Raw genomic sequence first — 27396 nt, forward strand, 5'->3', positions numbered from 1 at the left:
TGACTCATTTTACCTGCCAAAGTAAATTTTTACTCATATTGGTGCTTTATGAGTGTTAATTTGGGACCCTGATAGCAGCTATTGAACTGACAGAAGTCTGACTGTTCATTTCACAGGCTCTTACTTTCTCTCTCTCTCTCTGTACATTCTCTTTTATGCCCCTCCTTTCCTTTCTTGTCTTTTTATTGGCCATTTATTGTTTGGAAAAAAGAAAAAACAATAATATGGGTCAAGGCTTGTGACCCAGCACAGTAACTATGGAGGAGACAGCATACAAATAGAAGTGAACATGTGTTGTTTTGTAGGGTCCCCCTGGTCCACATGGAAATCCAGGCCTCCCAGGGACCCCTGGACCTAAGGTACGTACCATTGAATACAGTGTTGTGATGCTTTAGTGAATGCTATTAAACTAGCATGTTTGTTAGAACTAGAGACAACTTTTTTTTTTCTTTTTCGTTTAGTGTAGTTTTTTGCCATTGGTCAGTAGTGTGTTTCCCATACAATGATGTTACTCGCTGCTAAACCACCATAGTACGATGCATTGCTGTACAAACTATGTTTCCCTAACATATCTCCGCTGTTTGAACCACGTTGGTTAAACAGTATAGAACAATCGATAATGACATCATGCACAGGTAGTGGAGTAATAACTTCCACTAATTCATCGATTTGAGATGCTGCTGTAATGAATATGGCAGCGAATGTCTACATTATTTTCTGTTCCTTGTCATTTTGCTTAATTTGATGTTTGATTCATTGCGGCTTCCCTCTTACGTCATACTTCGGAGTACCCTTACTTAATTTACGCACATGCACACTCTTCAAAAACTGTGCTTATTGAAGACATATATAAGCTATAGAGACTGAAATGGATATATATTTAAATGGAATGGAAGATATAGATTATACTGCATGTTAGCTTGCTTAGTGTGCCCAAGAGCATAATTTATTTAAGTCCATACGTCTTACTAACTAGAAACTATGCTAACCACAGGTCGAAAGTTGTAATTCTAACTATGTATAAGTTTGCGATGCTGTTTGCAAATGTTCCTTTGAACTATAGTTTCGTGGACACCGAATCGTTAAACTATTTTAGTAACAACAGAATTGCAACCATAGTTGGCTAACAATGCTTTTGGGAAACGTACCCCAGTGTGTTTGGACATACCATAACAAAAAAACTGTGCTCATAAGATGCAAGTGAACTTTTTAGTTGGTTCAGCTCATTTAAAGGGGATCATTAAACATATGCATGAGCTTTGATCTACTCAATAGCTTCTAATTATAAGCCATATGTGCTTTAAGTAGCACTTTAATAGGTGATTGGGTATTTTTACAACAGTTATATCACAAGGTAGACTATTATTTTATAATACCTAGAAAGACAGCAGTAAAAACATGCTACTATTACTTCAGTACTAAAACACTACTACACTCCCTACTTTGGGGCCCAATAGAAAACCAGTAATTCTTCCATCTACATTTAACTGTTTAAAATTATAATTGTAAAGTGAAACAATAAAACACAAGTAGCTGAATTCTGATGAATGTTGGCAAGAAATATAGGATAATGTGTGAGTTTGACAACATCACTGGACCTGTTTGTTTCCACTCATGCTTTTCACAGTTGTTCATTTTACCACATCTGGCTCCTTATGGCAGTCTTACAATAGACCAGGAGAACAAAGATCTTTCTTAGCCATGTGAAGGCGATCCCAAATTTAAATTCCCATCTCTTACTATTACTGCCAAATGGGACAAGGATGAGACAAATAGACAGAGGGAAGGACAGATTGAGAGAGATACCCTCAAAACTAACACTTCGTTGCAATATGTTTGTTGTTGGCTTCCTAGCAGATTTTTCTCTCTAGAAATGTATTCAAATAGCAGTAAATTTGTTATTCATTGAGCAGTAAATCATCAAATGATGGATAAGAGCAGTATAACTGGCATGTATCCAGACACATGGTGTAGACAAGCACACTTTTGGCTTTAGAGAGCCAATTTTGGTGTCTGAATTGCAGCGTTGGAGTGAAGTTTTACATTCCCTGCAAAGTACGAGCCTGGTGAATCCTTCACAACTGAACCCAAAACCTGCAAGATTATGCCATGCAAATTGCATTTAGCACAGATTTATGGCATGTTTGCACTCTTACTTGATTTGCATAATTACTTTTGTTAAAAAACAACAAAAAAAACAACACAACATTTGCCAAAAAAAAAAAAAAAAAAAAAAAACCACATTAATAGCTTAATTGAAAAAAAATGTGCTACCACTTGTACATGTGTTTGAATCACAACCATAAAGCATGGCTGCATCCCATTGCCTGAAAAGGCAGAAGAATGTGGTGTGTGAACCCCAGTGTCATTGCAGAGACTTACTGTAAACTTATTCTCACTAGTTTACATGGGTCACTCTCTTGTGTAAACAACACTCCTTTCCTTAGCAAGCCTTCATTACTCTTATCCATGTAGACTATATATAAAAATTAGGAGAGGAATCCTGTTACACTATTCTGTTTGGAATGGATTTGAGAGCAGGGGTCACAGTAACTCCCCAGTAACCTCCTCATTTCCTGTGTGATGTACACATGAGTCAAAACAAGAGTGTCACTGTAGGTAGTTTGAAAAGTCTTTTCATTTAAAAGCATTTTGAAATAGCATACTCTGTTGAACTTTTATGAAAGATTTGTATCATTGTAAAATTTTAAATTTTTCCATGGGTATAGTTTCATGAGATCAGTTGTTTGTCCTCTGTGTGTTACAGGGAAAAAAGGGAGACCCTGGAATCTCACCTGGTAGAGCACTAAATGGAATAAAGGTATGTGTTACCATGTGTTACCTCCCTTATTAATTATTTAAATACAGTATGTTATTTATTACATATTGTTACTGTATTATTCACCATCATGTACTTTAGTTTTTTTTTCATGGTTAAAAGGATGCAAGTTTTTGCATTAGTCAGCACACTGATTTCTGAGAATAAAAACAAAAACAGCACCAGGCAAGGTTATGGAGCATGCTAAAGAAAAACTGAAAATACCGTACTGGTAATATTTGTATTGTTATGAAATTAAACTAATATGCTCACCAATGTTGCATTTATTTGATCAAAAATAAAGTAAAACTATTTTAAATAAATGTTTTATCTTTTAATATATTTTAAAATGTAATTTATTCCTGTGATGGCAAATCAGAATTTCAGCCATTACTCCAGTCTTCAGTGTTACATGATCCTTAAGAAATCATTCTAATATGCTGATTTTCTGCTCAAGAAAAGAGAAAATTTGGTCCAGTAAAGTATGAAAGACATCATCAGAATAGTCCATCTGCCATCAGTGGTTCAACCATAACGTTATGAAGTGACGAGAATACTTTTTGTAAGCAAAGAAAACAAAAATAACGACTTTATTCAACAATTCCTTTGTCAACAGTCTCCTCTGTGTCTCTCCATATCACCGTATGCTGCGTGTGCTCTTCTGTATCAGCCGCGCCACAAGGATGCACTGTTTCTACGTGTATTTAGCTTTGATTTGAAAGAAAACAGCACATCCTTGTGGCATTTTACCATGGGGAGTCTATGGGATTGAGTCCCTTTTGCAGCCAGCCTCTAGCAACCAGTTGACGAATTACAGTTCCTTGTTGGCTTCACAAGAGAGAGTGGGAGGTTGCCGCTTGGTCATAACTGATGAAGAAAAATACAGCAGACGCTGGACAAAGATGAAGCTTTCTAGAGTGCATGTGGCAACCGTCTGTGTTCACACATGCTATCAATGCGTGACACATGCATGAGTTTTGTTTAACATGAAGAAAAACAAAGGAGAAAAAAGGATATGGGTGATCTTCTTTCTCAATACTCCACTTTCGTGGCATTTTTGTGGCCGGCAAGTTTCAGGTATAGAAGCACGCAGCATCCGGTTGATGAAGCTTGCTCGCTGTCATTGGTATCACATCAGAGGCAGCTTGATCAAGAGTCATATATATCAAAAATGTTTTATATTTATGATTTTGGATCGTGCAAGCTCTGACGTGATCGGGAGCAGTCAAATAATCACAATGACACCACGCAATTGAGGATTTTTTGGACAAAAAGTCATTTGTGACAACCTTGAATTGGGCCACACCACCCCTGATTGCTTCGGTGTGCAAATTTGGCTCAAAATCAGGCTTAAAATCTTTAAGTGTGTGGCCAGCCAAACACATTCAACAGAATGATTGAGTGTTGCATTAACCTTTTTTTTAGCCTGTTCTGTCCCACTACTCAGGAATAAGTGTAGCATAGTAGTGAACAAGTAGCATAAGTTAAAATGTGTGGTGTCTCTGAATATGTTAACATTGCCAAATTTACCATATCAGAAGTCATTTTTAGTGTTCTCATTTATAGGGGGACCCTGGGGTATTAGGGCTACCTGGACTACCCGGTCAAACTGGACAGAAGGTAAGAGTCATTCTTTGATTTCTCTAGGGAGTCTCCACCAATGTCATGTCACAGAACAGATCTAAGCATAGTTCCCAACCCAGATGTTTGGAAATGTTCAGCACACTTAATTTGCAACAGCATAGCATCATGCTAAAGTAATCTCTCACATACAGTCATACCATGGCATATTCTGGATGGCGGTACATCAGTCTAAATCAGCAAATGCGGAACAGGTTCTTGTGTTGAACTCCTCCTAAAATCAGTTGTGTGAAATGCCATTGGAAAAGGTTCTTATAGAAGACATCATGGAAGCTTAGAGCATTTCACCTTGTTTTCTGGAAAGAAAACCAAATTGTTTTAGACATGTCCATCTGACCTTGATCTCCTCGCCGCTGTGAACACGATAGCCAGCGCATGACCTCATTGTAGTCCAATTCCAAGGGATGTCTGTGAAAAATTCCTTGTAAAATACTGCGTTTTATCTCAACGTAGTATGAGTATTTTATTTTGAAATATTCTTTACTTAACAGGACAAAATAGGTGTCATTATAGTACAACAAAAGAGGTGAATAGGTCCCAAATCAAGGAACCGACAGTGCTTTGGTCAGGGCAGAAGGCCTGCTTCAAAACAGTCATATTTCCAGTGAATATATACACTGTCTACACAGCTGAGATGAAATTGGGTCAGCCAGTCTACTACAATCTGCCTAATGGCAAATTGCAAAGACACCCATACTCTTTTTCTCCGAAGGGGAAAATTTGCTGTTAAACTTCTAGGAAACCTTCACACAAGAAGCAGTGTGACATTTTCAATTGGGTTTAAGAATTTGGCATTTGGTACTTTGGCATACACGATTCTAAGAAGTAATTTTATGTGCTGTTGATGCAGTCACACAACACAAAACAAAGAGGCCCATACATGTGCGCTGTATTACATCAGCAGTTTTAAATATATTCAGAATCAATGGTGTTTGTTTGAACATTTGGATCAAGACGTCTCCCTGAAACATTGTAAAGTAATGGAATTATCTATATTTTCTTTGCCTCCACGTGTTTCCAATCACACAGCCACAGATTTAAAACAAAATATTAAAAGCTGTTGGAAAATAGTTGCAGACACTACTTGTGCTAAATTACTGCTGGCAGTGAACTAGAAAGTTATTCCATCCATGGGCCGTGGCCAGAGACAAAATCTTGTAAAAATAAAACAAATGAAAAATGTAATGCTCAAACCTACTGTAAAGTAACACGTGTACAGTAAGTAGCAGTGACACATTTGGTCATATGAGCAGGTAACGATCGGTTGGGATTAAATTATGCTTTTTATTTCAGAATACTGAACCATGTACAGTATTTCAATCCTTTTGCACTCGCACCCTTGAGATCAACAGATGTGGACTCTGGCACAGCTGGACGTGTTCTGTAATAGGACGAGCGTAGGCTACTAAAACGTCTGCTTGGAGATTGTGCTGCTCCACCCCTTCTGTTTCTCACTTAGGTTCACTGGGACTCTTTCAGCAACAATCTTTAATACACCATATTTGTCAGTTGGTTCGTGTAACTATTTTATAGTCCCAAGCTGTGAACAGTGAACCATTGCACGGTGTATATATATATATATATGAGTTTTTTTTCTGTGATGTGTCCTGAAGTGATTTCTGTAGAGCTGACTCCACATCATTCATCATTACAAGCTCCAGATTCCTTTCTTCTTACTCATATTCCCACACTCAGCTGCTCTGTGCGCGGTTGCCCTTGCTTATCTTAAGTTGTCAGACATAGTTGAACGAGTTTTTGTAGCAAAGCATCTAAGGAAAGCATCACTATTAAGGATTAGGATAAGGATTTCAACCAACACCCAGGTCCCATTACTTAACATTAGTTAATGCATTAACTAACAATGAGCAATACATTTATTATAGTATTTATTAATCTTTGTTCATGTTAGCCCATGTTCATTAAATAATATTAACAACATTTGATTTTAATAATGTCTTGGTAAATGCTAAAATTAACTGACTAAGATAATAATAAATGCTAAGATAATAATAAATGTTTTAGAAGTACTTTGTTAGTTAACCAATGTTAACAATTAGATTTATAACCTTAGTGTAAAGTGTTGTTATTTTAAAAAGCTTTTGGACAATTCTGAGCTGTACAGGCTGGGAGCCCAGCTATGTCAACTAAAGACCAACTTAGTCTGGTTTAGAGGCTGGTTTAGGCTGTCTATTGTAAACAAAGGATGGACTCTTTTGATGTGGTCCATTAGATAACCACCTGGCAACCACCTAAATGCCCTAGCAACCCTATAGCAATGCACTAAAAACACTTAGAACACCTTAGTAGCTGCATGGCAACCATCAGCAAAATCCTAGCATCATGTTTTGCATAGAAAAGTTTATATGGGCAAATACTACTTGTGTTTATGTTTAAAAATGTAAATAAATAAATAAATCCTGGACATTAAGGCCAATAAGAGACCTGGGACTAGAAACTCCCAGGATTTGTTCTGAAAACAGGCAAACCATAATTAAACTGATACAGTACAGTAAAAGAAACATCAAAAACGGCTACTTTTCCACCATGTGCAGACATTATGTGACATGGTTTAAGCTGAAAACCTAGCAGTATTAAAAGGAATTTTTCATAATATTTGGGTCTTTTGCATTGGCTGGGGAAAAAAAAAACGTAGACAGGGAAAAGACTGCTATAAAACATTGTTAACTTCAAGTTTTCTCAGCTAAAAATTGACTTATTTTTCTTTCCTTTATAACTGGGCTTTTGAATACACCACTTTTTTGAGCAATAGTAATATGTTCAGTCAACATCAACAAACTCAGACCGTTGACCACATCTGTTACTGGATATCAGTCTAGTAGATGTCCTTGGTTGTAACAGCATAATTATATTAAACTTTTTTCTCTGCTAATCCTTGTCACAGATTTACTGAATGAGATGGAAAAGGGGACCAGTTTCTGCAGGGGAAAAATACTTTTGCTTTTACTCAGCCAGAGGTGAATGACCATTTGGGAGAAAGATGGTCCTTTGGCACAGACTGTGAAATGGAACTAGAACAAGCTGCATTTTTTGGAATTGGAGGAATCCATTCATAGCTACCTGGAAGAGCATATGTGTCTGCAATAGTTTCGTGAAGTGACACTCTCGGGTCAAGAGAGAAAAAAAAATATATAATTTTGTCATTTTTTTCTGTAGCTAAAGTTTACATAAGAAAAAATGTGCAAAACAGTCAGGAGGATACAGATACAGAAACTCCAACTATCAGATACTTTTAAAGATGAAGTAAATGGAGTTTAAATTGAGTAGCTAAAAACTAAGCTATTTTGTATTATTTAGTAGCCTTCAATATCAACAAAAATCACAGAATTAGAAGTTAGTGATTAAAATTTCCCAGGGGAAACATTTCACATCTCAGTGCTGCTGAGATACAGTGTTAAGTTTATCTGCTGCTCAACTGTATCGTCAAATGGGCTTTGAAAAAGCCAGGCAGAAAAAAAAATGTTTTGTTTGTTGTCTGTATGAAATCTGATTTTTGCTAACTATATTTACTTGTGGCTTGAAATCTGATTAAAATCACACAGGATTTCATGTAAGATTTCATGCCGGTTGGGATACAGCACAGTGTGCCATACAGATGTGCCCACATTCACTCATGCACACTCACTTACTAACTACTGTATGTAGCATTTATTATGCTGTAGATTGTGAAGGAATGAACAAGTGAGTGATTTTGAACACAAATGTGTAAAATGCAGTATAACATTTTGTGCAAATAAGGCAAAGTGCAGTACCTCATCAAAAAATTCACAATGCAACAGAAGTATCAAGATATTTTCTTCCATGTTATCACGTACATCCAGGTGAAAAGGATATGAGGGAATTTTACATGTGTAATTTTTACAGGTGTTTTGCCTGTATTTTTTTTTTCACTTCATGCCATTGTGTTTTAGGGTTAGAAAGAAAAGTAAGAATAAAGTAGTAAGAAAGAATGTAATAACAAAAGACCTTGTTGATGTTACTGTAGTTATTATTTTTCTTTTATAAATGCTCTTGCAATGTAAAACAAACTTGAGACTATGTTACGAATTGTAATCAAACAAAACTATTGGTAATAGTGTAAATGTGCAGTGTTGATAACTTATGATAGTGTAAAAGGTAAAATAGTGTTCCGATTTGCTTTAATCAGACGAAAATATGATGACATAAAATACATTAGGAAAAAAGGCAAACACAGAAGGGAGGCTTTATCCTCTTAATTTAAAAGTCCACCACATGCATACACAATCATACTGTACATGCACTGGCTAAACAATTGCTTCCTTTTATTAAGGTCCTTTTAGCTCACACATCTGGGATTTATTTGTTCTCTGTTTATGCATGGCACAAGCATAAGCACCAATGGCAAGACACATTCTTTTTTTCATTGCAGTGAAGACTGGCCCTCTTTCCTCTGACTCTTTAGCTCTAAATTTGTGGCTTCTTTCCCTTTATGTAATATATTTCCATAGTTTAGGAGGAGGGAGGGCATTGTTCATTGTCCTCCACAGGAGAGCACTAAGTTCCAGTATGGAGATCACAAGCCTGTGTTGTATGCATTTAACCTGTCTTTGATCACTTGTGCCAAACTATGATTTGCTTTGTTTACTCAGAAAAGTCCTCACAAATTAGGTTTCTGTGAGCAGTGTTTTGTAAAGAGATTTGGCCCAGCAGGCACAGATAAACAGAAAACTGTTGATGGAACAGTTGGCACTGGCACAGTAGCTGCGGGCAGAGTGTTTGCTCTAAATCACATACAGCAGCCACAAAATCTATTTGGATACAGAAACCACGCTAAAAATTAATATTAATTGCTTAATATTTTTGTGAAAATGGTGAAAATTGTTTGTTTGGATTCTTTAATGAATGGAAAGTTTAAAAGAATAGCATTTATTTGAAATAGAAATCTTTTGTGTCAGTAAAGATTTAACATTGCCACTTTTGATCAACTAAATGAATCCTTGCGGATGAAAAATATTATTTAAAAAACAACAGTATAATGTAAGAGGGTGTGATTGTTACTCACTCTTGACAATTTACGTCTTATTTTAGTGAGAGCTGAACCTTGCCATAGAATTTCCATTCCTCCTCCTGAATTCTAGTCAATAGAAGTTTCCGCTCTGTTATTGTAATCCCAAAGGTTACTGCCAGTTACCCAGCCAAGACACATAACACCACATGATTTTTCACTCACTGTGAAAGTGTTGATGATGTCTTCATTACATTTACAGTCCCTATAAATTTAAGGAAAGATTCTTGAAGTAGTACCTTAGCACATTGATGAATGAGTGCCATGAATGTTTCTCTTGCGTTAGACCACTGATCCGATTGAAGAGCTTCATAGGTGGATTCCGATTTGTTTTGGTGAATTGTTTTTGTTAATTGTTTCTTCATTTGTTTTTCTTAAAGTAATAGTTTTCACCCAAAAGTGAAGTCACCGTAAGTCATTCCTAATTTTAACACCCTGAAACTAAAGAAAGAGCTCCCTCAGTTGTTGCTCTAATAATTTAATATTATTGGCGAAACAGATTTAACAAATGCTCCATTGCGTTTTTGAGTTTGAGCTCTGGAGAACGTGAAATGTTTCTATTTACAGCGTGTTTTTGCCGGGTTGAGAAATGTAGCCAATAACTGGCATGTTTGTTGATCTCTTGAACGCAATAGCCAGTCAGAGATATTTGCAGCTCAAAAAATGCAGGAGTTTTTGTTAAGTGCTGAGTTATGCTCCCTCACGCAAATCCTCCCTCATTAACAAACAAAGACACGATGTAAGTAAGAGATTCATTATGCAGTGTAGACAACTTTGCAGCCAATTACACACAGCAAAGTTTTGGAAGACAATATACATTTACATGTGTGATTCACTCTGAAGCTGCAGTTGACAGCATGGAACACAAATAGGGTAAAGTAGATACACACAATGTAAATGTAAACTAATAGATTCCTAGAAAATATTCGTATCAACATATAATTTTTTTTTTTTAAATTCCATTACAATTATTTAAAAAATGAATGCCTTGTAAATATTCTTAAATGTCTCGCTGCACATTGCTATTCTTGTTATGGTGGAGCCATTGCTTACACATTAAATCTGCACTTTATTAGAAAACCCTCACTAATTTCAATACTTGACTCTTAATTGTCCAATTTAAAGTAAAATTAAAATGTTAAGTTTTAGTAAACTTGAAGCTAAAGTTCAAGTAAATGTTTATTTGTTCATCTGACAGTATGATTAAAATGGGAATTTTGAATCAACTTGTAGCTAAACTTCAGATAAATGTACTGAAAAAGTCAAATCACAATCAAACTGTATGCAAAGTGTCAATCGATTTGACAATAATGGTCCTAACAAAAATCAAGCGTAGTGTTAGTTCTGGCAGGTCACGTGACTCTCAGCTGATTCACGTATACTTAGAATATGATACCTATCACGGCATTTTAATATAAGGTCTATTCAGTATTATTCAGCAGCTTTATCGCTTACTCTGGAGCAAATTACCCTCCTCCATCCCCAACTCCTCCTGCCTGCTGTTTGGGAAGGCAGTCGTGTAAGACAGTTTTAAGGCAATTATACAGAAATTATTATAACAACATTTCACATGCTGTGCAACGAGATCAGCCCACTGGTTAGTCAGGTTATGCCGTCCCATAGCTCAAAGTCACATTAATTTTTTGATGTGCATGGAGGAATTTATTCGCAAAATGCATTTCCATCTCCCATTATTCGCATTAACCCTAAGTCAAAAACCACCTCAAGTGAGCATAAAAGCTTTTTTGCGAATTAAGGGATTTTCTCGTTTCTGATGTGATTCTTCAAAATGTGCATAAAAACAGGGTGATGAAAACATAGCGAATGAGTCTGTCCTGTGCACTTCAATAACTGTCTGGTTTTGCTCAGCTAAAAAAACAGACATCAGAAGACTACAGAGGACGGTTCTGATTGCTGAAAGGATTATTGGTACTCTCCTGCCCACCCTTCAAGAACTGTATATATTAAGAGCGAGAAAGGGGCTGATAAAATCAACCTGGATCCCTCACCCAAGCCATCTTAGTATTAGGTATTTGGTGATAGTGGTGTTGGGAAGTTGCTGGTGTGACTCAGCTGAGATCGACGAATACAATATGCTATCATAAGTACACTACATGGTGAACTACAAATCATAGCAGAAACTCATTAACTCATTTCCCTAGATTTCTGTAAATTCTGTTTACTTGTTCTGTAAATCGCAGGCTGTAATCTAAAGCGTTACCGCATAAAATGTTGTCTTCCCCTCATGGGCTGATATGAGAGCTAATTGGCCTGTCCCCAGTTTAAGCGTCTACTCAGCCATTAATGAGTTGGTAGTTCGGAAGTGGTTTACTGTTGGAGTGGAATCTGTTGATGTGTGCTTTGAGACCTGTTATGTTTCTCTACATTTATTACTTTTCCATCCCTCCATCCTGGGAATTTTTGTAAACCACTGGGATTGTACGTGCTGGTTTCACTTTGTTCCTGTGACTCATTGGCAGACACACTGAATGCAGAGATTTTCTTTGAGCTTTGTATGTGGATAAACCCCCCCGGCTGTAATTTACCTCCTCTTGCCTGACAAACTATAAACTATTTATATCCTTATGCAACACTCAATCTCTCTTTTTCTCTGTTTAGGGACAGAAAGGCCATCCTGGTCCCTCTGGCCACCCCGGAGATCAAGTGAGTTCCCATTCATGTCATTATTATTATTTTTTTTTTTACTTTCCACAGGAGAAGAATTAAAGGAATTTATAAAACTAGAGGATTAAGGGACTCCAGGGATCATATTACAGAAAAATCCTAAAAGTGCCGTCACATTCACCATTGCTCTGCAATCTTTTGAAGGCCAATTCCATTCATTTCAATACAAGGAAGAATTTCACCTGATGGAGTTTCCCTATGCAAATTTTTCTTTGGGTTCAAGTTTGCTAGCTGGCAGAATAGCTTGGATTCTTATGTCATTATTCCCATATTTTATTTTTGGCTTTCTTTCGCCTATGAAATTTCACTGAGAAAATGTGACCACACCTTAGCTCCGAATATAATCTTGTCTGTTTAGTACCCATGATGATTTTCGTTGTGCACTTATTTAGAACTTTTCAGATCCTTTGAGCCCTAAGATGGGATACATGTGTACAGAACAAGAGTACTTTTTTCATGAACCTTAAGGATTTTAAAAAAGTAGCTGACAATAGACTCTTTTTAGCAGTTTTTATGTGACAGTAAATTAATTGATATCCCTAGTAGAATATGCATGTCACAGTAAATCTTTAATCTAACCAGAACACTTTGTTACTCAGTTGAGATGCATTCCAAATCATCCACGCTAGCATACATAATAAATTACACACTAAGCAATGGACACAACGAAAACTAAAAAGAGACTGTATAATGGATTAAAAATAAAATAAACAAACACATTGTTAAGCAGTTTTGGCAGCATCAGTTTGTCTGACCATCAGTTTGTCCTCAAATTTCTGGAATTTAGAATTGTTGAGTTATAGTGTTATAAACGTAATATATAATGCTTTCATCTTTGGTTCATAATCTCACAATTCTGTGGTGGGCCACACACACTCCACATTTGTCATATTGACAAAAATGGCAACACATTAAAAAAATGCAGACATAACATGGTTTTATAGAAAAACCTTTTATTCCTCTCTCTCTCTCCATTGTGTGTGTGTGTGTGTGTGTGTGTGTGTTTTTATAGCTCTCCACACAAAGAGCTTCCACCACACAAATATCTAAATGTGTGTGTGTGTGTGTGTGTGTGTGTGTTTTTATAGCTCTCCACACAAAGAGCTTCCAGTGCTAACAACATATTTCTTGTAATGGGTTTTCCTACTTATATTCTTTTCTTTGTCCTCTCTCTACAGGGAGAAAGAGGACCGGATGGAAGCCCGGGTGCCAAAGGTTATCCTGGCAGGCAGGTGCAGTAAATCTTCTGTTGTGCTGCTGGCTTGCACAGTTCTCACAGATATGAGTATAGCGAGACTAATAGTAAAGTGTCACGGCTTGTATTGGAGACTAAAACAGCTTGCTCTGCCAGTATGACGACTTGTTTTGACATAATATTTGAAAAATGAGAGTTGTTTTTGGAATTAAGAGGCAATGAAAATTGAGGGTTGTTTATTTTTTTTGTTTGTTTTTTTTTTGTTTTTTTGGGTGCCAAAGGCTTGAATGATTCCTGATCCTCTTTTGATAGATGTTCTCCCACTGCTGAGTGTACATGTGATCAGCCACAGCTTTTCCAAATTACCAGGGAAGCAACTACAACTTACTAATTAAACATTTCTGGTAGTTTCCAGTCTTATATAACTTCACCATTAGGCATGTTTTAGAAAATCCTGTTTGAATGTAGATTTACATAGATTTTTTGGATTCATTGTGGACTTTACAGAGATTCAGCTGATTTAACTCTTTAAAGGGATAGTTCACCCAAAAAAAATGAAATTCTGTCATTTACTCACCCTCAGTTTATTTCAAAACTGTATGAGTTTCTGTCTTCTGTTGAACACAAAAGAAGACATTCTAAAGAGTCTTGGTAACCAAAATGTTGACTGTAGCCACTGACCATATTATGGGATAAAAAATAAATAAATACTATCAATGGCTACCGTTAATGCCAGAATTTAAAGGGGTCATATGATGCGATTTCAAGTTTTCCTTTCTCTTTAGAGTGTTACAAGTTCTTGGTGCAAAAAGAAGATCTGTAAAGTCTCAAACCCAAAGAGATATTCTTTATAAAAGTTAAAGGGGTCCTATTATGCTTTTTTTTCAATTTTTTAACTTTATTTAGTCTGTAATGTTGCTGTTTGAGCATAAAAAGATCTGTAAAGTTACAAAGCTCAAAGTCCACTTCAAAAGGAGATATTTTATTTAAAAGAAATCAATTTTTAAAAACTACAACGAACAATTTGTTTGGACTACAACGCGTATTTTCTGGGATTTGTGAGATCACAAATATCGACAAATGGGACGAGACCTGGTTGAGCTGCACTAGAGAAGGCAACGAGTGTTAACACTATGTCGGAGACACGCTAGCTTTCCCAAGGCAGACAAACTTAGAGTGGTTACAATCATCTGGGTTTAAATCACACTCAAATTGATTTGATTTTGATGCAATATTTACACTGAAGCTTGCAGGAGGCTATGGTTAAGGGCATGACATTTCCTGACCAGGAGCCGAGTGCTGCCAATCACAACACACACTGGCACAGCTAACCAATCACAGCACCTTTCGTATTTCAGAAGGTGGGCCTTCATTTGATACAGGAACTATTCAAGCCGTTCATGCCAGACTTGAGAAAGAGGTGTTGTAATAATGTAAAATATGTCAAAAAGAATGTGTTTTTCGAACAACCTAGTATGAGAGCCTGTTCTAGTACCCCCCAAAACAAAATCAAGACCTTGTAACAGAGCATAGTAGGACCACTTTAAGACTCATCCACGCCCTCTTAAAATGCCTAGTTTAAACACGTCCTTACATGTCTACGTCATGATGTGGAAAGATTTGCATAATGCCGCCAAAATGTTCACGCAAAGTAAGCGTAACCTTTGATTCTCGCTGTTGCCGCCGGTGCCATGTTTGGAGACACTGTGTGTTCCGTTGTGAAAATGAAAATACTTTGTTTGGCCTTTCAAAAGAGGACACAACTAGAAATCAGTGGTTAAGTTGTATTTACAACACTGTTCCAGAACAGTTTAACCCAAATATACATACATGAGCAACACATTTTATGGAGGACTGTTTCCTGATCCTGGCAGAGAAGACTGCTGTTCTGACTCACAGTCTGTAAGTACGTTTACATATGTAAAGGATTTGTCACTGATGATTCAAACGCGAGTTTTGAGCAGTGTGTAGAGCAGCAGATCTCAATTCCAGTCCTCGCGTCCCCTTGCTCTGCACATTTTGTATGGTTCTCTTATGGCTTCAAACGTTTGTTCTGTTCGAATGTAAGTGCCCTGCAAAGTGGACATCACAGGATATTCCACCATGTTTCCAGTTCGAAGCGAACATATATGTTCCATTGCATAAGTGCATTAAAGTGTGCAAGACAAATTTAAATTGTATTTATTTACAGAGGTATACGATATCCCACTTGTCCGTGTGTGAAGACATTGTGCAGCGGAAATCCGTGAATGAATGTTCCGAAGTGAGGTAAACTTCAACAGATTTCCCCTGCTCAGGGAGTAGGGAGCATTGAACACTGTGTAGGGACCATGTCAATGGGAACACAGTTCATGCATGGAGGTCACTTCTAACGAGCTGATTATCTGAATCAGGTGTGTTAACAAAGAGAGACATGCAAAATATGCAGAGCTGGGGGTTGCGAGGACTGGAATTGAGAACTGCTGGTGTAGAGTAGTGCTTGTTGTTTGTCGTTTCTCCAATCACAAATGCAGACATTGCAATACAACACGTATGCGCGATGCAGCGCAACGCGTAAAAACACAGAATATGTCATTATAATGAATATGGTGCCGCTGTTCTGACCGGGACACACATCACAGTATTATGGCAAGGGGCGTTACATTTCTGTCACACGTTTGAGGCATTCAGCCAATCACAACGCACTGGATAGCTGGCCAATCAGAGCACACCTCGCTTTTCAGACTGACGAGCTTTGTAAAAAACGATGCGTTTCAGGAAGGCGGGGCATAGAGGAGAAACAATAATGTACAGTATGTGGAAAATAATGTGTTTTTTGAACCTTAAACCACATAAATACATTTCATTACACCAAATACAGACAATAATGTTCTTTTTAGCAACATCATATGACCTTTTTAAATTTTTGCTTGAACTATCCTTGGCCAAGGTAGGTAAAATCGGTACATGCTACTAAAGTGCATATCCCAGTTCAGTTTAAAGCTCATGTTTAGCTTATGTTTAAAATTAGGCAAGTCTGTGGTTGGAATTGTAAAAGGTGTTGCCAGAATAGTTTCACAGTTCTCAAGTATGTCCTCCAAACACTTTATGAGGACATATTGATTGCCACTAAATCAACTTATTTGCTACTTTCCACCTCTGCACCATCATGCAACTCCAATCTGTTCCTCATAATAATCAAGCTGTGGTTTTTTTTTTTGTTTGTTTTTTTTGTTTTTTTTTTGGTGGGGGGGAGTAGTGTATTACCTTTCATGTGCATATTTGCAAATATTGCATAACCCCATAGAATTTATTTTCTGATTTAAATTATGTAAACACGATATTATTATTGGTCCAATCTTCAGGTATGAGAATATTGCATCTTTGTGTTTTGTAGGGTTTGCCGGGGTCTATAGGAAATATGGGACCAAAAGGCGTACAGGTAAGGGACAGATTACACAGCGACTCTCTATTTTGCCTGTTAAAATATACTGTCTTCCAGTTATGCATAGATTTTTTTTCAATTATTTTAATAAGAACTTGTTTAGACTGTGTCGGCTATAAATGAATCATCATGTATTGGCTGAGTTCAGTTAAGATAAGATGTTTTGCATTCCACGTTTGCTCCCACTTATAAATTTGCTTAAAAGTGATTGAGCACTTATGTTCAGGAAGGTTTGTAAGGGCTGCTACATTTTTGGTGTTGAAACCTTGTTTTCCAGTTTGGAAACTCTGGAAGGCACCAGAAAAGGAAATAGTTGTAGACATTTAAGGATCCATTACTGGGATTTGTTTTCATTATAAAACATCAGCTCTGAAAGCATATCGCTGTCAGATGGGTTTTACATTATAATTCCACTAACATTTTAAAACCTGTTTGGTCTTGTAAAGTATATGGCAGCAGAGTAAGCCTTTTTATTCTTTACCTTAGTGCCAACATATATATATATATATATATATATATATATATATATATATATATATATATATATATATATATATATATATATATAGGGTATATATATATATATATATTATATTATATATTAGTTAGTTACTATTTATTTATTTATTTATTTTTATTTTACTTTATAGAAGAATATAAAACACAATTTTTACGTCAATGTATTTGTAATAAATATTTTTTAAATACTGTTTTCATTTAATATGTTTACTTAATATTTCATGTTTTTCATTGTTATTTTATTTCATTTTCATGTTACCTTTTTTATTATTGTATCATAAAATGCATCATTCACTTATCATTCTTTGTCTTTTTTTCTTCATGATTTCATCATATGTTCATCTGTATTAACCTTGTGACCCAACCTTAGCCATCCTGCTGAATGCCAGTGTGATCCCTGGTGTGAGGGTATGTGCCCTTGGACTACATCGTGGAAGCCAGCACCATGCAGTCCATGGGCATATACACTTGCCTCAAGGCCTCGATCTTCACAAAGCAGCCACTGCCCTCAAAAGACCTTTCCAAGTCAACTTGCAGTTTATCAAGGGATATTCAGACCATATCACTCTAAGGTCTTTCTATTTATTTATTGTCTTCTTACACTCCCCTTTTTTAGGGCTTCATTGGAATCCCAGGCGTCTTTGGTCTCCCTGGACCTGACGGAGAAAGAGTGAGTTTTGCTGTTGTTTCTGCACTAAAGTAATTTTTGGCTAATTATGGTAGTCATAATGAAATGCACAGCAAATGGTTTGAATTTGAATAGAAATATTAAAATGATGTACAGATCAAGAGTCCAGGAATAACATTAAAATGTTGTTTTAGAAAAAGCTGAGCACAGAAAACAAACAAACAAAAAAAAATTATAACACACAAATGTACAAAACAAACAAAAACTTGAGTGTAACTTTAACAACTGTTATTAAAGCTGTGAATTAAAAGTCCATTGATGTTCCCTTCAGTCTTTAGTAAAACAGTGTGGCATAATGGAGATGTATAGTCTTGGTTTTAGATGCCCCTAGAGAAAATATTACTTCAGCAAAACCCACACACTTGTGCCCTACATGTATCATTCTTCTTTATAATGGTGGCTTGTAAATCCAGAGCACTTGCCTTCAATAGGAAGCCTGGTGAAAGGGGCACGCTCCACTAAAACCACAGAGATCCCCCTTCAAAACAGTAGTTAGTCTCAGTTCTCACAATATTTGCTCAGGAACCTCGAGCTAGTGAATTCCGGCCTGTGATACTTTGTGGAAATAGCAATATAAGCTCCCAGGAGCTGGAATATGGCCTGCTGCAGATTAGCAAGCTCCTATTTTCAGGCCCAGAGGGGACAGAGTTCATAGAGATCTGAAAGACCCTTTTGTGTCCAGAAGAATAGAAACTAAAGTACTTTCAGCATTCACAACAGTCTGTTGCATCTACTGGGATTGGTAATTGATTAATTCTTTTTGGTAATTTCTGTCTCTTTTTACCTGTCTTTCCATGCTTTCCTTCTCTCTGCTGTCTTCTCCTAGGGTTTACCTGGTGTTCCCGGGAAGAAGGGCAAGATGGGTAGGCCGGTAAAGTTTTCTTTCACCATCCTCTCTAGACAAACTTCTGTGATTGACTTGCCTCTGTGTTCAGTGATTTGTGACTCCTTTCATGGTGTTTAAAAAAAATTATGTTTGAGAGAGTTTGATTCTGTTTGCACTGACTTTAGGACCCTCATTATCTACAACCATTGGTCAACAGCCAATTGGATGGATACATTAGATTATTTCACCCAAAAATTTGAGATTTGCTGAACATTTTATCACCCTCATACCATTCAAGATGTAGATACGTTTGTTTCTTAATCAAAACAGATTTGGAAAAATGTAACATTGCATCACTTGCCCACCAATAGATCCTCTGCAGTGAATGGGTGCCATCAGAATGAGAGTCCATTGGTTAACATCTTGTGAAGCAAAAACTTGCATGTTTGTAATAAATCGAAAGCAATTTTTGCTTCACAAGACATTAATTAATGGACTGGAGACACATGGATTATTTGTGTATTATTGTGTTGTTTTTATCAGCATTTTGAACTCTCATTCTGATGGTACCCATTCACTGCAGAGGATCCATTGGTGAGCAAGTGATATAATGCTAAATTCTCCAAAATCTGTTTCAATGAAGAAACAAACTCATCTACATCATTTCTGAGTGAACTTTTTCTTTAAGACCATGATACTATTCTGCCGTTCAAAGGCAAAAGATCGTAACTTCAATTTTTGTCAAAAATTAGTTATTGATATTTTTGGGACATTAAAGACATCCCCTTTATCATGTGTGTGTAAGTATCATGAGTCAATTTCGTTGTTTTTCCGAGAAAATACTAGGTCGTCTCAACCGTAACTTCGAAAAGCCCCGGAGAAACCAAGGCAGAACAGCGTATAACACCAGTTATCACTTTTTTTACTTCGTTTGGAACTCTCAAATTGAGTTACGGCGTTCTGACTTTGTTTAGCTGCGCGTGAATATGAAGTTACAGTGCGGGTTTGGAGTAATACAGTGTTCTGCCTTTTCTTTACTGTCTATTAATGTCTGTCACATTTTAATTACGGTGTAGACAAACAAATTAGAACGCAATCTACCAAACAGCTCCATATAACAAAGCACTGTAAAGACTAGATACCTTGGCAGCTATACATAATCGTGAATAACCTTTAAAAAAAAAAATTCTTTTTGTAATGGAAATTATTCATCAGGCTGTCACTTCTAGTTGGATGCGTGTGGACTCGAATGCCATAGCTAGCATGATTAATCATAAAATCAGTAGCCTACTAACAGTTCATATTTAAATCCATATCCTACCTTTTCTTGTAACGCGATAAAATCAATCCAAGGCGATGAACGTCATCAAGATGTTTAATCCACAAGCATTCTGAGCATTATTCCCATTTGTTGGTGTTCACATCAATCCACAAGTTGTTCTTTTAGGTTAGGCTATTTCATACAAATCAATATAACAGCAATTATGCTATGTCTAGCATTATTTTATGTTACTGAGCATAGCAAATAAATTGGTATCCACGGTATCCACTCTGGTTTAACTTTTAGTCTGCTTGTTACAATAAAAAAAAAATCTTATTACAGTCACATTACTATATGCAATATCCTATATGAGACAGCCCATGATCACTAGATGTTATACAAGTGTTATATGATGATTTTGTAAATGGTGATCAGCAACCAAATATTGATAATGTGGAAGTTACTGCCTTTTGCCTTGGTGTGACTTCTCACGTTTTGCAGACAATGCAAAGGCAGAGTACATTAACTTCAAAATAGGGGTAAAAATCAAGTTTGAGCTCACAGTTTTTTAATGTAGATAATTTTAATTACTAAAACATCTAATTGTTACATTTCCAGTGTCCTACCTATAATTAATTTGGCTGGACAAGTAAAAAACTTTAAAGTCGTTTTTCTCAGTTTCACACTCTAGCGAGTTAAGGTCTTTTGCCTTAGGGCAGTATTGCAGTCTACATTCCACATAATATCTTAAGCACAAGAAAATCTGCATGCCAATAGATAGCATAAGTCATAATGCAACTATTATTTTTAATTGTTTCTGACAGTCTGTCCTGGCAGTAGACAGAGCTGTCTTATTTTGTCTGGATGAATAATACTAAATTACCACTAATTATTAACAAAGTCTTCACCGTCTATACACCCATAACCATTCTCTATGTACCAAAATGGTGTTGGTGAATCGAGTCTGCATATTTTCAAAAGAAAATAGACATTAAGAATTCAAGCTTATCTTTTTCCAAAACAACTACCAATTATGTGCAGTTCTCATAGATCCAAAGCACAAATGCAGTGCCAAGCACAGATTCATCTGTTCTTAATAAGCAACTCTGCAGTTCTGTTTGATAGGCAGCACATGTACCTCAGGCGTAACTTACTGTTTTGCCTTGTTGGAGGACAAAAAAAGATCCCCACACAGCACAAGTGTTGACTTTTAGCACACAGCGGAGTGTGACGTCATAGCTGTTGTCCTCTTATATAACGTAACAGTAGATAGAGGGGAAACAGCGCTGTCAGCGAATCCCTGCCATGGAATTTCCTGCAGGACTGCCAGAGACGAGAACTGAGCTTGTTTCTGACTCGGCATTAGGCTCTGTTTTGACAAAACAAATCTTCAGTGCAGCAGCCATATTCTTACTTTTTTGTTAGTACTTTCTTAATTTCTCTGTTTACAAAGAAATCTGTATTTTTCCTGTAAACAGTTTTTCGACTTTATTTATAGACTGCATTTTTTTGATCAAAAAAAAAAAAAAAACTAAATTAACTGTAATATTGTGAAATAATATTACTATTTAAAATTGCTTTTTTACATTTAAATATGTTTTTCCTGTGACGGCAAAGTTGACTTTTTAGCAGTCATTAATCCTCATTCAAATCATTCTAATATGCTTTCTAATACATTATTATTATCAGTGTTGAAAACAGTTGTGCTACTTAATGTAATTTTTTTGCAGCATTCTCAATTGTTAACTATTGATTTGATGATTTACATTTTTTTAATACCAATGTATTCTGTATAGAGCAGTTTATTGACACATTACAACAATTACAAACTTTTCATGAAAAGTTTTTAATTGTCGTAATGTGTGACAGTCAGTCTTTCATATATGGGTGACATGGTTAATGTGCAAATGCAAAAGAAAAATTAGTTCTAACTTACTTTACTATCTACAGTAGTAATATTAATGCAAAAGTGTTCATTTTAATTTGTTTTATTCACACTTAAATAGTGGTAAAACAATTCTGGCCACTAATATACTCCATCCAAAACCACCTGTGAAATCAACTATACTACAGTGTCTCTCACTTTTCTAGAATGTGTTGGCTGTATAGGAGATATAGTCTGTGGTTAGAATTTAGGATTAAAGTGAAGGGAGAATGTTTACCATGTGGTCAACTGGAAACAGCAATCCACAAATGGTATCTGCCCTGAGTCTAAGTGCGGTTTCTTCATGTCTTGCTCTGCTAAGCTCTGCTGTCTCTCACATTTGTGTGCTTAGGGCTTTCCAGGAGATTTTGGGGAGCGAGGACCACCAGGACCTGATGGAAACCCAGTAAGTAGTGCTACATCAACCTCTTGGCTGTATCAGTCTCTTGGGACAACTCCAGTTTTCTAATGCTCAGAGAGATTTAAGCATAGATGTATGGGTTATTTTTATTATCAGGTTTAGTGTATCAGAATATTGCCCCACAGCGGGAGAAATGTTCACCAAAAAGAAATCGCAAAGTCTCCTAGCCTCTGCATGCCCTTTTCCTGCCTGTCATACATTGATATTCAGTTTGACATACGGTTATACAAGCTGACCGGGCCACTCAAACCACTCCACTCTAATAAATACCTTTGATTTCTGCCACCACAATAACACACACAAGCCAGTTGGGCGTTTAGTGCAGCTCAGCATTGAGTAATATTGGTAATGAGGAAATCAGCTGTCACTACAGCAGAAATCTGTTTTAGCCATTACAGGGGTTGCTTCACTTCTGATCGTTTTACCATATTCTTTACCCAATATTTCATCTTTTCTGTCTTATTCATGTTTCCATGTACCATAATATCCAAATAAGTAATTTTTCTGTCACTTATTTGCATATTAGGAATTGTTCTAAGACATAAGTATAATATCTAAGTAATGTATAAAATTGTCAAAAATCTTTAGTAAAATCTGTAGAAAATTCAAGTGCAAAACCACATTTCACCAGCTTGTTAGTGGTATTTGCTAAGCCAATCATAGCCACCATTGCTTATGCTTATGGTTAGGAGAGATGTGAGCTATTACTTTACTGTGTAATCAGACATTTACCTGGTATAGTTTGTTTACCTGGTATAGTTATCTGATATAGTAAAAAAAAAATGAATAAAGAAATTCTGTTGTTCGAAATCCAGATGATTTTCTTTCTTTGGTGGAACACAATACGCAGTAATTCTAAAGTATCTGCTTGGTTTATTCAGTACAATGACAGTTTATAGTGACTCACTTTAATGCTTAATAAAACACCCCAAAAAAGTGCATGCGTCTCTAACATGCTCTGATTGGTTTTGTTGAAAAATAACTCAATCTTAAACAGTTTAACCAGTGAAATAGTGGCTGCCTTTGCTCCTGCTTGCTCCAGTCCAGTGGGTGGCAGAAATGTTTAACTGCTGCTTCTGCTGTTTCTTCCCATCAACATAATTGATGCATTTCCAAAACCTTTATCTGCTTAAATATCAGGTTGTTTTTAGAGCATTTGAAATATGATGAACAAGTTGCATTACCTTTTTTGTACTGATTTTTGATGTAGTGATGTAGCTCTATTGTATTGAGATCATCCCACTGAATGTTTATTAAATTATTATTACATTTTGTGTTTTACATAAGAAACTTGTTTATGAGAATGAGTAAATGAACTGTCCCTTTATCTTAAGAAAACTCCAGTCATTCATTTCCTCTGCTTAAAATCCACCCTTTCTTACAACTGGATAGAATATATTTGTCATTTTCAATACCGTAATCTATTTTACTTGGATGTATTTCACAATATGGTTGAACAGATCTGTCGCTACTTCAGTTACATCACAACTTTAGGATATTTTGGTGAGCTCATTTTACTAGGGTCAACAACAAGCCACTTCTAGCAGCCATAAACAAATCCATAGAAACCACTGAATCACATTATTAATATTAAAACCTACTTAAACCCTATAACAACAGCATAGCAACACCATGACAACCACCCCCAACATGTCATGTCTTCAACTTCTGCACACCATTCACATAAAATGTAGTTTTATCTTTAAAAAATTGGACTGTACAAAAGTAATTCAGTAAATAATCACACCCTTCTAGGTTTTGTGCAAACAGCTAATTTCAAATATACACTTGTGTGAACTAACTTTGTCCTTGCTAACTCACTTTAGGCCTCTAGAGCTGAGCTGGCAGTAGCTTAGCATAGCGCTAGCCTGGCCTCCCTGTTGTACTGTAACCCTAACTATATCTCAAACGTAGAGGACATGCACGCCTTCACCGCAATCCTTTTCCTTCATCAGCGCTCACTCAGCAAGAGCAGCCGACCCTGTAACATCTATCTGCTCTCTTTCAAAGAACAAGGAGAGCGAGAATACAAAGAGGGATTTTTGGCCTGCTGCTGAGGGAGGAAGTAGGCATGGCAGGTAGCAGTGGGTCAGTCATGCCACAGAACAAGCCCCTCTCTGTACTCCACAGCGTGTCTCTTTCATTGGATCACTGAGGGGTAGATGCAGGCAACAGATTAGCTTGTTATCAGTGAACAGAGGCTTCACCCCCCTTTCTCCAGCAGCCTCAGAGCGACTATTGTGCCAGTATCGCTCACTATCTGCTCTCTGTTTGTCACAGGGGGAGATGGGTGCCCCAGGTCCTGTTGGCATCCCTGGTTTTATTGTGAGTAAACCAACATTAAATTATTAACATTTAATATTCTGGCTGCAGTACTTTCCTTCCCAACACTGATGCTTTCTGAATTGTTTCTTTTTTCTGTTGGCATGTAAATATAAAGTGTGCATTGTACATTTTTATGCTTGTTTATGCTTTTTATATTGTACATGCAGGGTGATATGGGTCTTGTTGGAATTGTGGGTCTTCCTGGATTAATAGGACCAAAGGTGATTACGTTGAAATTGTAATGAACATCCATGCTGAAAAGTCTATTCCAAACTAGCCTAAAGGGATTTGCTACTTTTAGCTGATTTAGCATGGTTTGGCTGATCTCCCAGCCTAAAAAGTTGCCAAAACCCCTCTAAAATAAGAAAAGCACCATTCTAACCAGCTTGGTCAGGCTGCGAGAAATCAAAGTAAATTAACTTACAAATTGCTTATACTTATAGTTGTCTTTGCACACTACATTGGAATATCAAAAAGAAATTGAACATGATTATATTAACAATTGCTTTAAACAGCTAGAGCAGTTACTAGGTCACACACAGTATTACATAATTACAAAATACTTTAATTTTCAATACATTTAATGACTCATATATTAACCCTCTGGAGTCTAAGGGTATTTTTGGGGCCTGGAGAAGTTTTGTCATGCCCTGACATTTGTGCTTTTTTCAGTTTCTTATAAATATCTAAATGGCTAAAGTCTGATCTCACTGTAATCAGCACAAACTTGGGCTATAATAATATGTGAGCAGCATGTATGTACATGATTGTGTTTTTGAGAAAAAAAATGTTATGCATGGTTAGTGAAAAACTAAAAATGTTAAATCACTTGAATAAGGCAATAAAACACATACAGAAATTGGTTCCCAGATATTTGAGAACTGGAGCTTGTAGCCTAGAATTATTTTTTTTCTAAATGATGTGAAAATCATCTTGTTTACTCACTCACAGAAAACAATATATTGATTTAAATTTTCTAAGACACTTTTTGTTGGTAAAAGTCATATGCGAGTAGGCGTCAACTATCATGAATTCACACCTGAGAAGACAAAGGCCTGCATAATGAGCTGCATAATGAGCCATTCAGTCAGCTGTGTCACTGAGAGAGATGAGTTACAAGAAAGAATGTGAGGACAAAATAAATCTATATAATTTTATGTTTGTAGTTTATTTAGAATATATTTAATTATCCCACAACATAATTTAATATTCACTTGTGAGTGCAGTTAAACAGTTTATTAGGAAAAATCAAAGCTGACTTTTCAAACTGAATTTTTTGCATCATTACTCCAGTCACACAATCCTTCAGAAATCCTTTTAACAATCTTATTTTCTACAAAAAAAACAATTTATTGTTATTATTATCATTATTATTATTATTATTATTATTATTAATGTTGAAAAGAGCTGAGAATATTTTTTCAGGTTTTTTTAGGGGGGATAAATTGAAAGAACAGCAATGATTGTTACATTTTGTTACAGTTACTTTATTGGTACATTTATATTATTTACATCAAGCTTTTGAATGGTATAGTAGTGTATATTGTTATTGAAACTTCATAATATTTCACTTGATTATACATTTAGTCAGGAATTATAGTTTGGAAAAAAGTCTTTGGAAAAAGTCTAACTAGTAAAATGTTTACACGTTATGTGAAAACTAGTACAAGTATATAAATCAATAAAAAGAGACTTACTCATGTTTATGATATCTGCTGAATAAAGTGCTTCATTCTTTTTTCTGAGGAAATCCAAATCTCAAATCCTCAACCACATCACATCTTTTTGGGGTGAATTATGTCTTATTCCTCCCATCGCGAAGCAAACAGTAAAATAATAAAAACTTGAAGAACAGTCTCGCTGCGTTGTCTTCTGTTGTATGGGCGTATTCAAAAGCCGCGCGCTTCAGTGAAACATTTGAATCTCAAAAGCGCGCTCGGCGCGGGGGCGTGGTCGCATTAGAAGATAATGAAGTGAGACGTGAAAAACGGACATCGCGTTGTTTTTCATATGGATTACTTTATCACAGAATATTTGTTTTCAGCAGCACTTGTTTAGTTTAAAAGTAGACATGTCAGGCTTTCTATAGATATCTCTCTCATCTCTCTTCGTTGAGTATTCACTGAGTTACAGTTCATTTTAATGACGCATTTGTATCTGAAGATCAGCGCAGACAAAGGCTGCAGACAGCACTCCTTGTTTGTTATCTTTGTTTTATAAGTGCACAAAGTTTTGTTGTTATTATGTCTGTATACAAAAAAAAAGTAGACCCTTTACAGATTCGATTGATGTATTGCACTTATCTGTACGATCAAAACTGAAAGTGTAATTTAAGTTCTTTTCGGGGTTATCAGGAGAAAATACCCCAAAACGCGTATACGCGTTAATCGACTCCAGAGGGTTAATATGGATTCTTTTCATAGCAACAAATGTTGTAGGCAAAGCTAGTTAATGAATTTAAAGATAAGTTCAGTTTGCCTTCAAGGGGCATCAGTTGGTTAAAATGTATAGTCTTCAATTCATAAAGAAACTGAACCAGTTCTTCTTTTAACATTTGTCTCTTTGGTGTCTTGCAGGGTGTACCGGGAAACCCAGGCGAGTCTGGACTGAAAGGTGATAAGGTGA

General features: G+C 36.3%; 1 protein-coding gene across 4 annotated transcripts in view; it reads left to right on the top strand.

Annotated features, from left to right (window-relative positions):
* Nucleotides 1-27396, top strand: part of LOC109089884 (collagen alpha-1(XXVII) chain B-like) — a 93611-nt gene that overhangs the window by 27514 nt on the left and 38701 nt on the right. For all 4 annotated transcript variants that reach the window (XR_006160110.1, XR_006160111.1, XM_042756754.1 and 1 more), the window contains exons 5-16: nucleotides 306-359; nucleotides 2768-2821; nucleotides 4385-4438; nucleotides 12123-12167; nucleotides 13367-13420; nucleotides 16760-16804; nucleotides 17943-17996; nucleotides 18841-18885; nucleotides 22378-22431; nucleotides 24727-24771; nucleotides 24939-24992; nucleotides 27348-27392. Coding sequence is in view for 2 of the 4 variants with exons in the window: in XM_042756754.1 (XP_042612688.1) it covers nucleotides 306-359; nucleotides 2768-2821; nucleotides 4385-4438; nucleotides 12123-12167; nucleotides 13367-13420; nucleotides 16760-16804; nucleotides 17943-17996; nucleotides 18841-18885; nucleotides 22378-22431; nucleotides 24727-24771; nucleotides 24939-24992; nucleotides 27348-27392 (603 nt within the window). In the remaining 2 variants the exon portion in view is untranslated. The remainder of the gene's footprint in view (nucleotides 1-305; nucleotides 360-2767; nucleotides 2822-4384; nucleotides 4439-12122; nucleotides 12168-13366; nucleotides 13421-16759; nucleotides 16805-17942; nucleotides 17997-18840; nucleotides 18886-22377; nucleotides 22432-24726; nucleotides 24772-24938; nucleotides 24993-27347; nucleotides 27393-27396) is intronic.

Source organism: Cyprinus carpio, chromosome A5, assembly GCF_018340385.1.
Source record: "Cyprinus carpio isolate SPL01 chromosome A5, ASM1834038v1, whole genome shotgun sequence".
Taxonomy (NCBI): domain Eukaryota; kingdom Metazoa; phylum Chordata; class Actinopteri; order Cypriniformes; family Cyprinidae; genus Cyprinus; species Cyprinus carpio.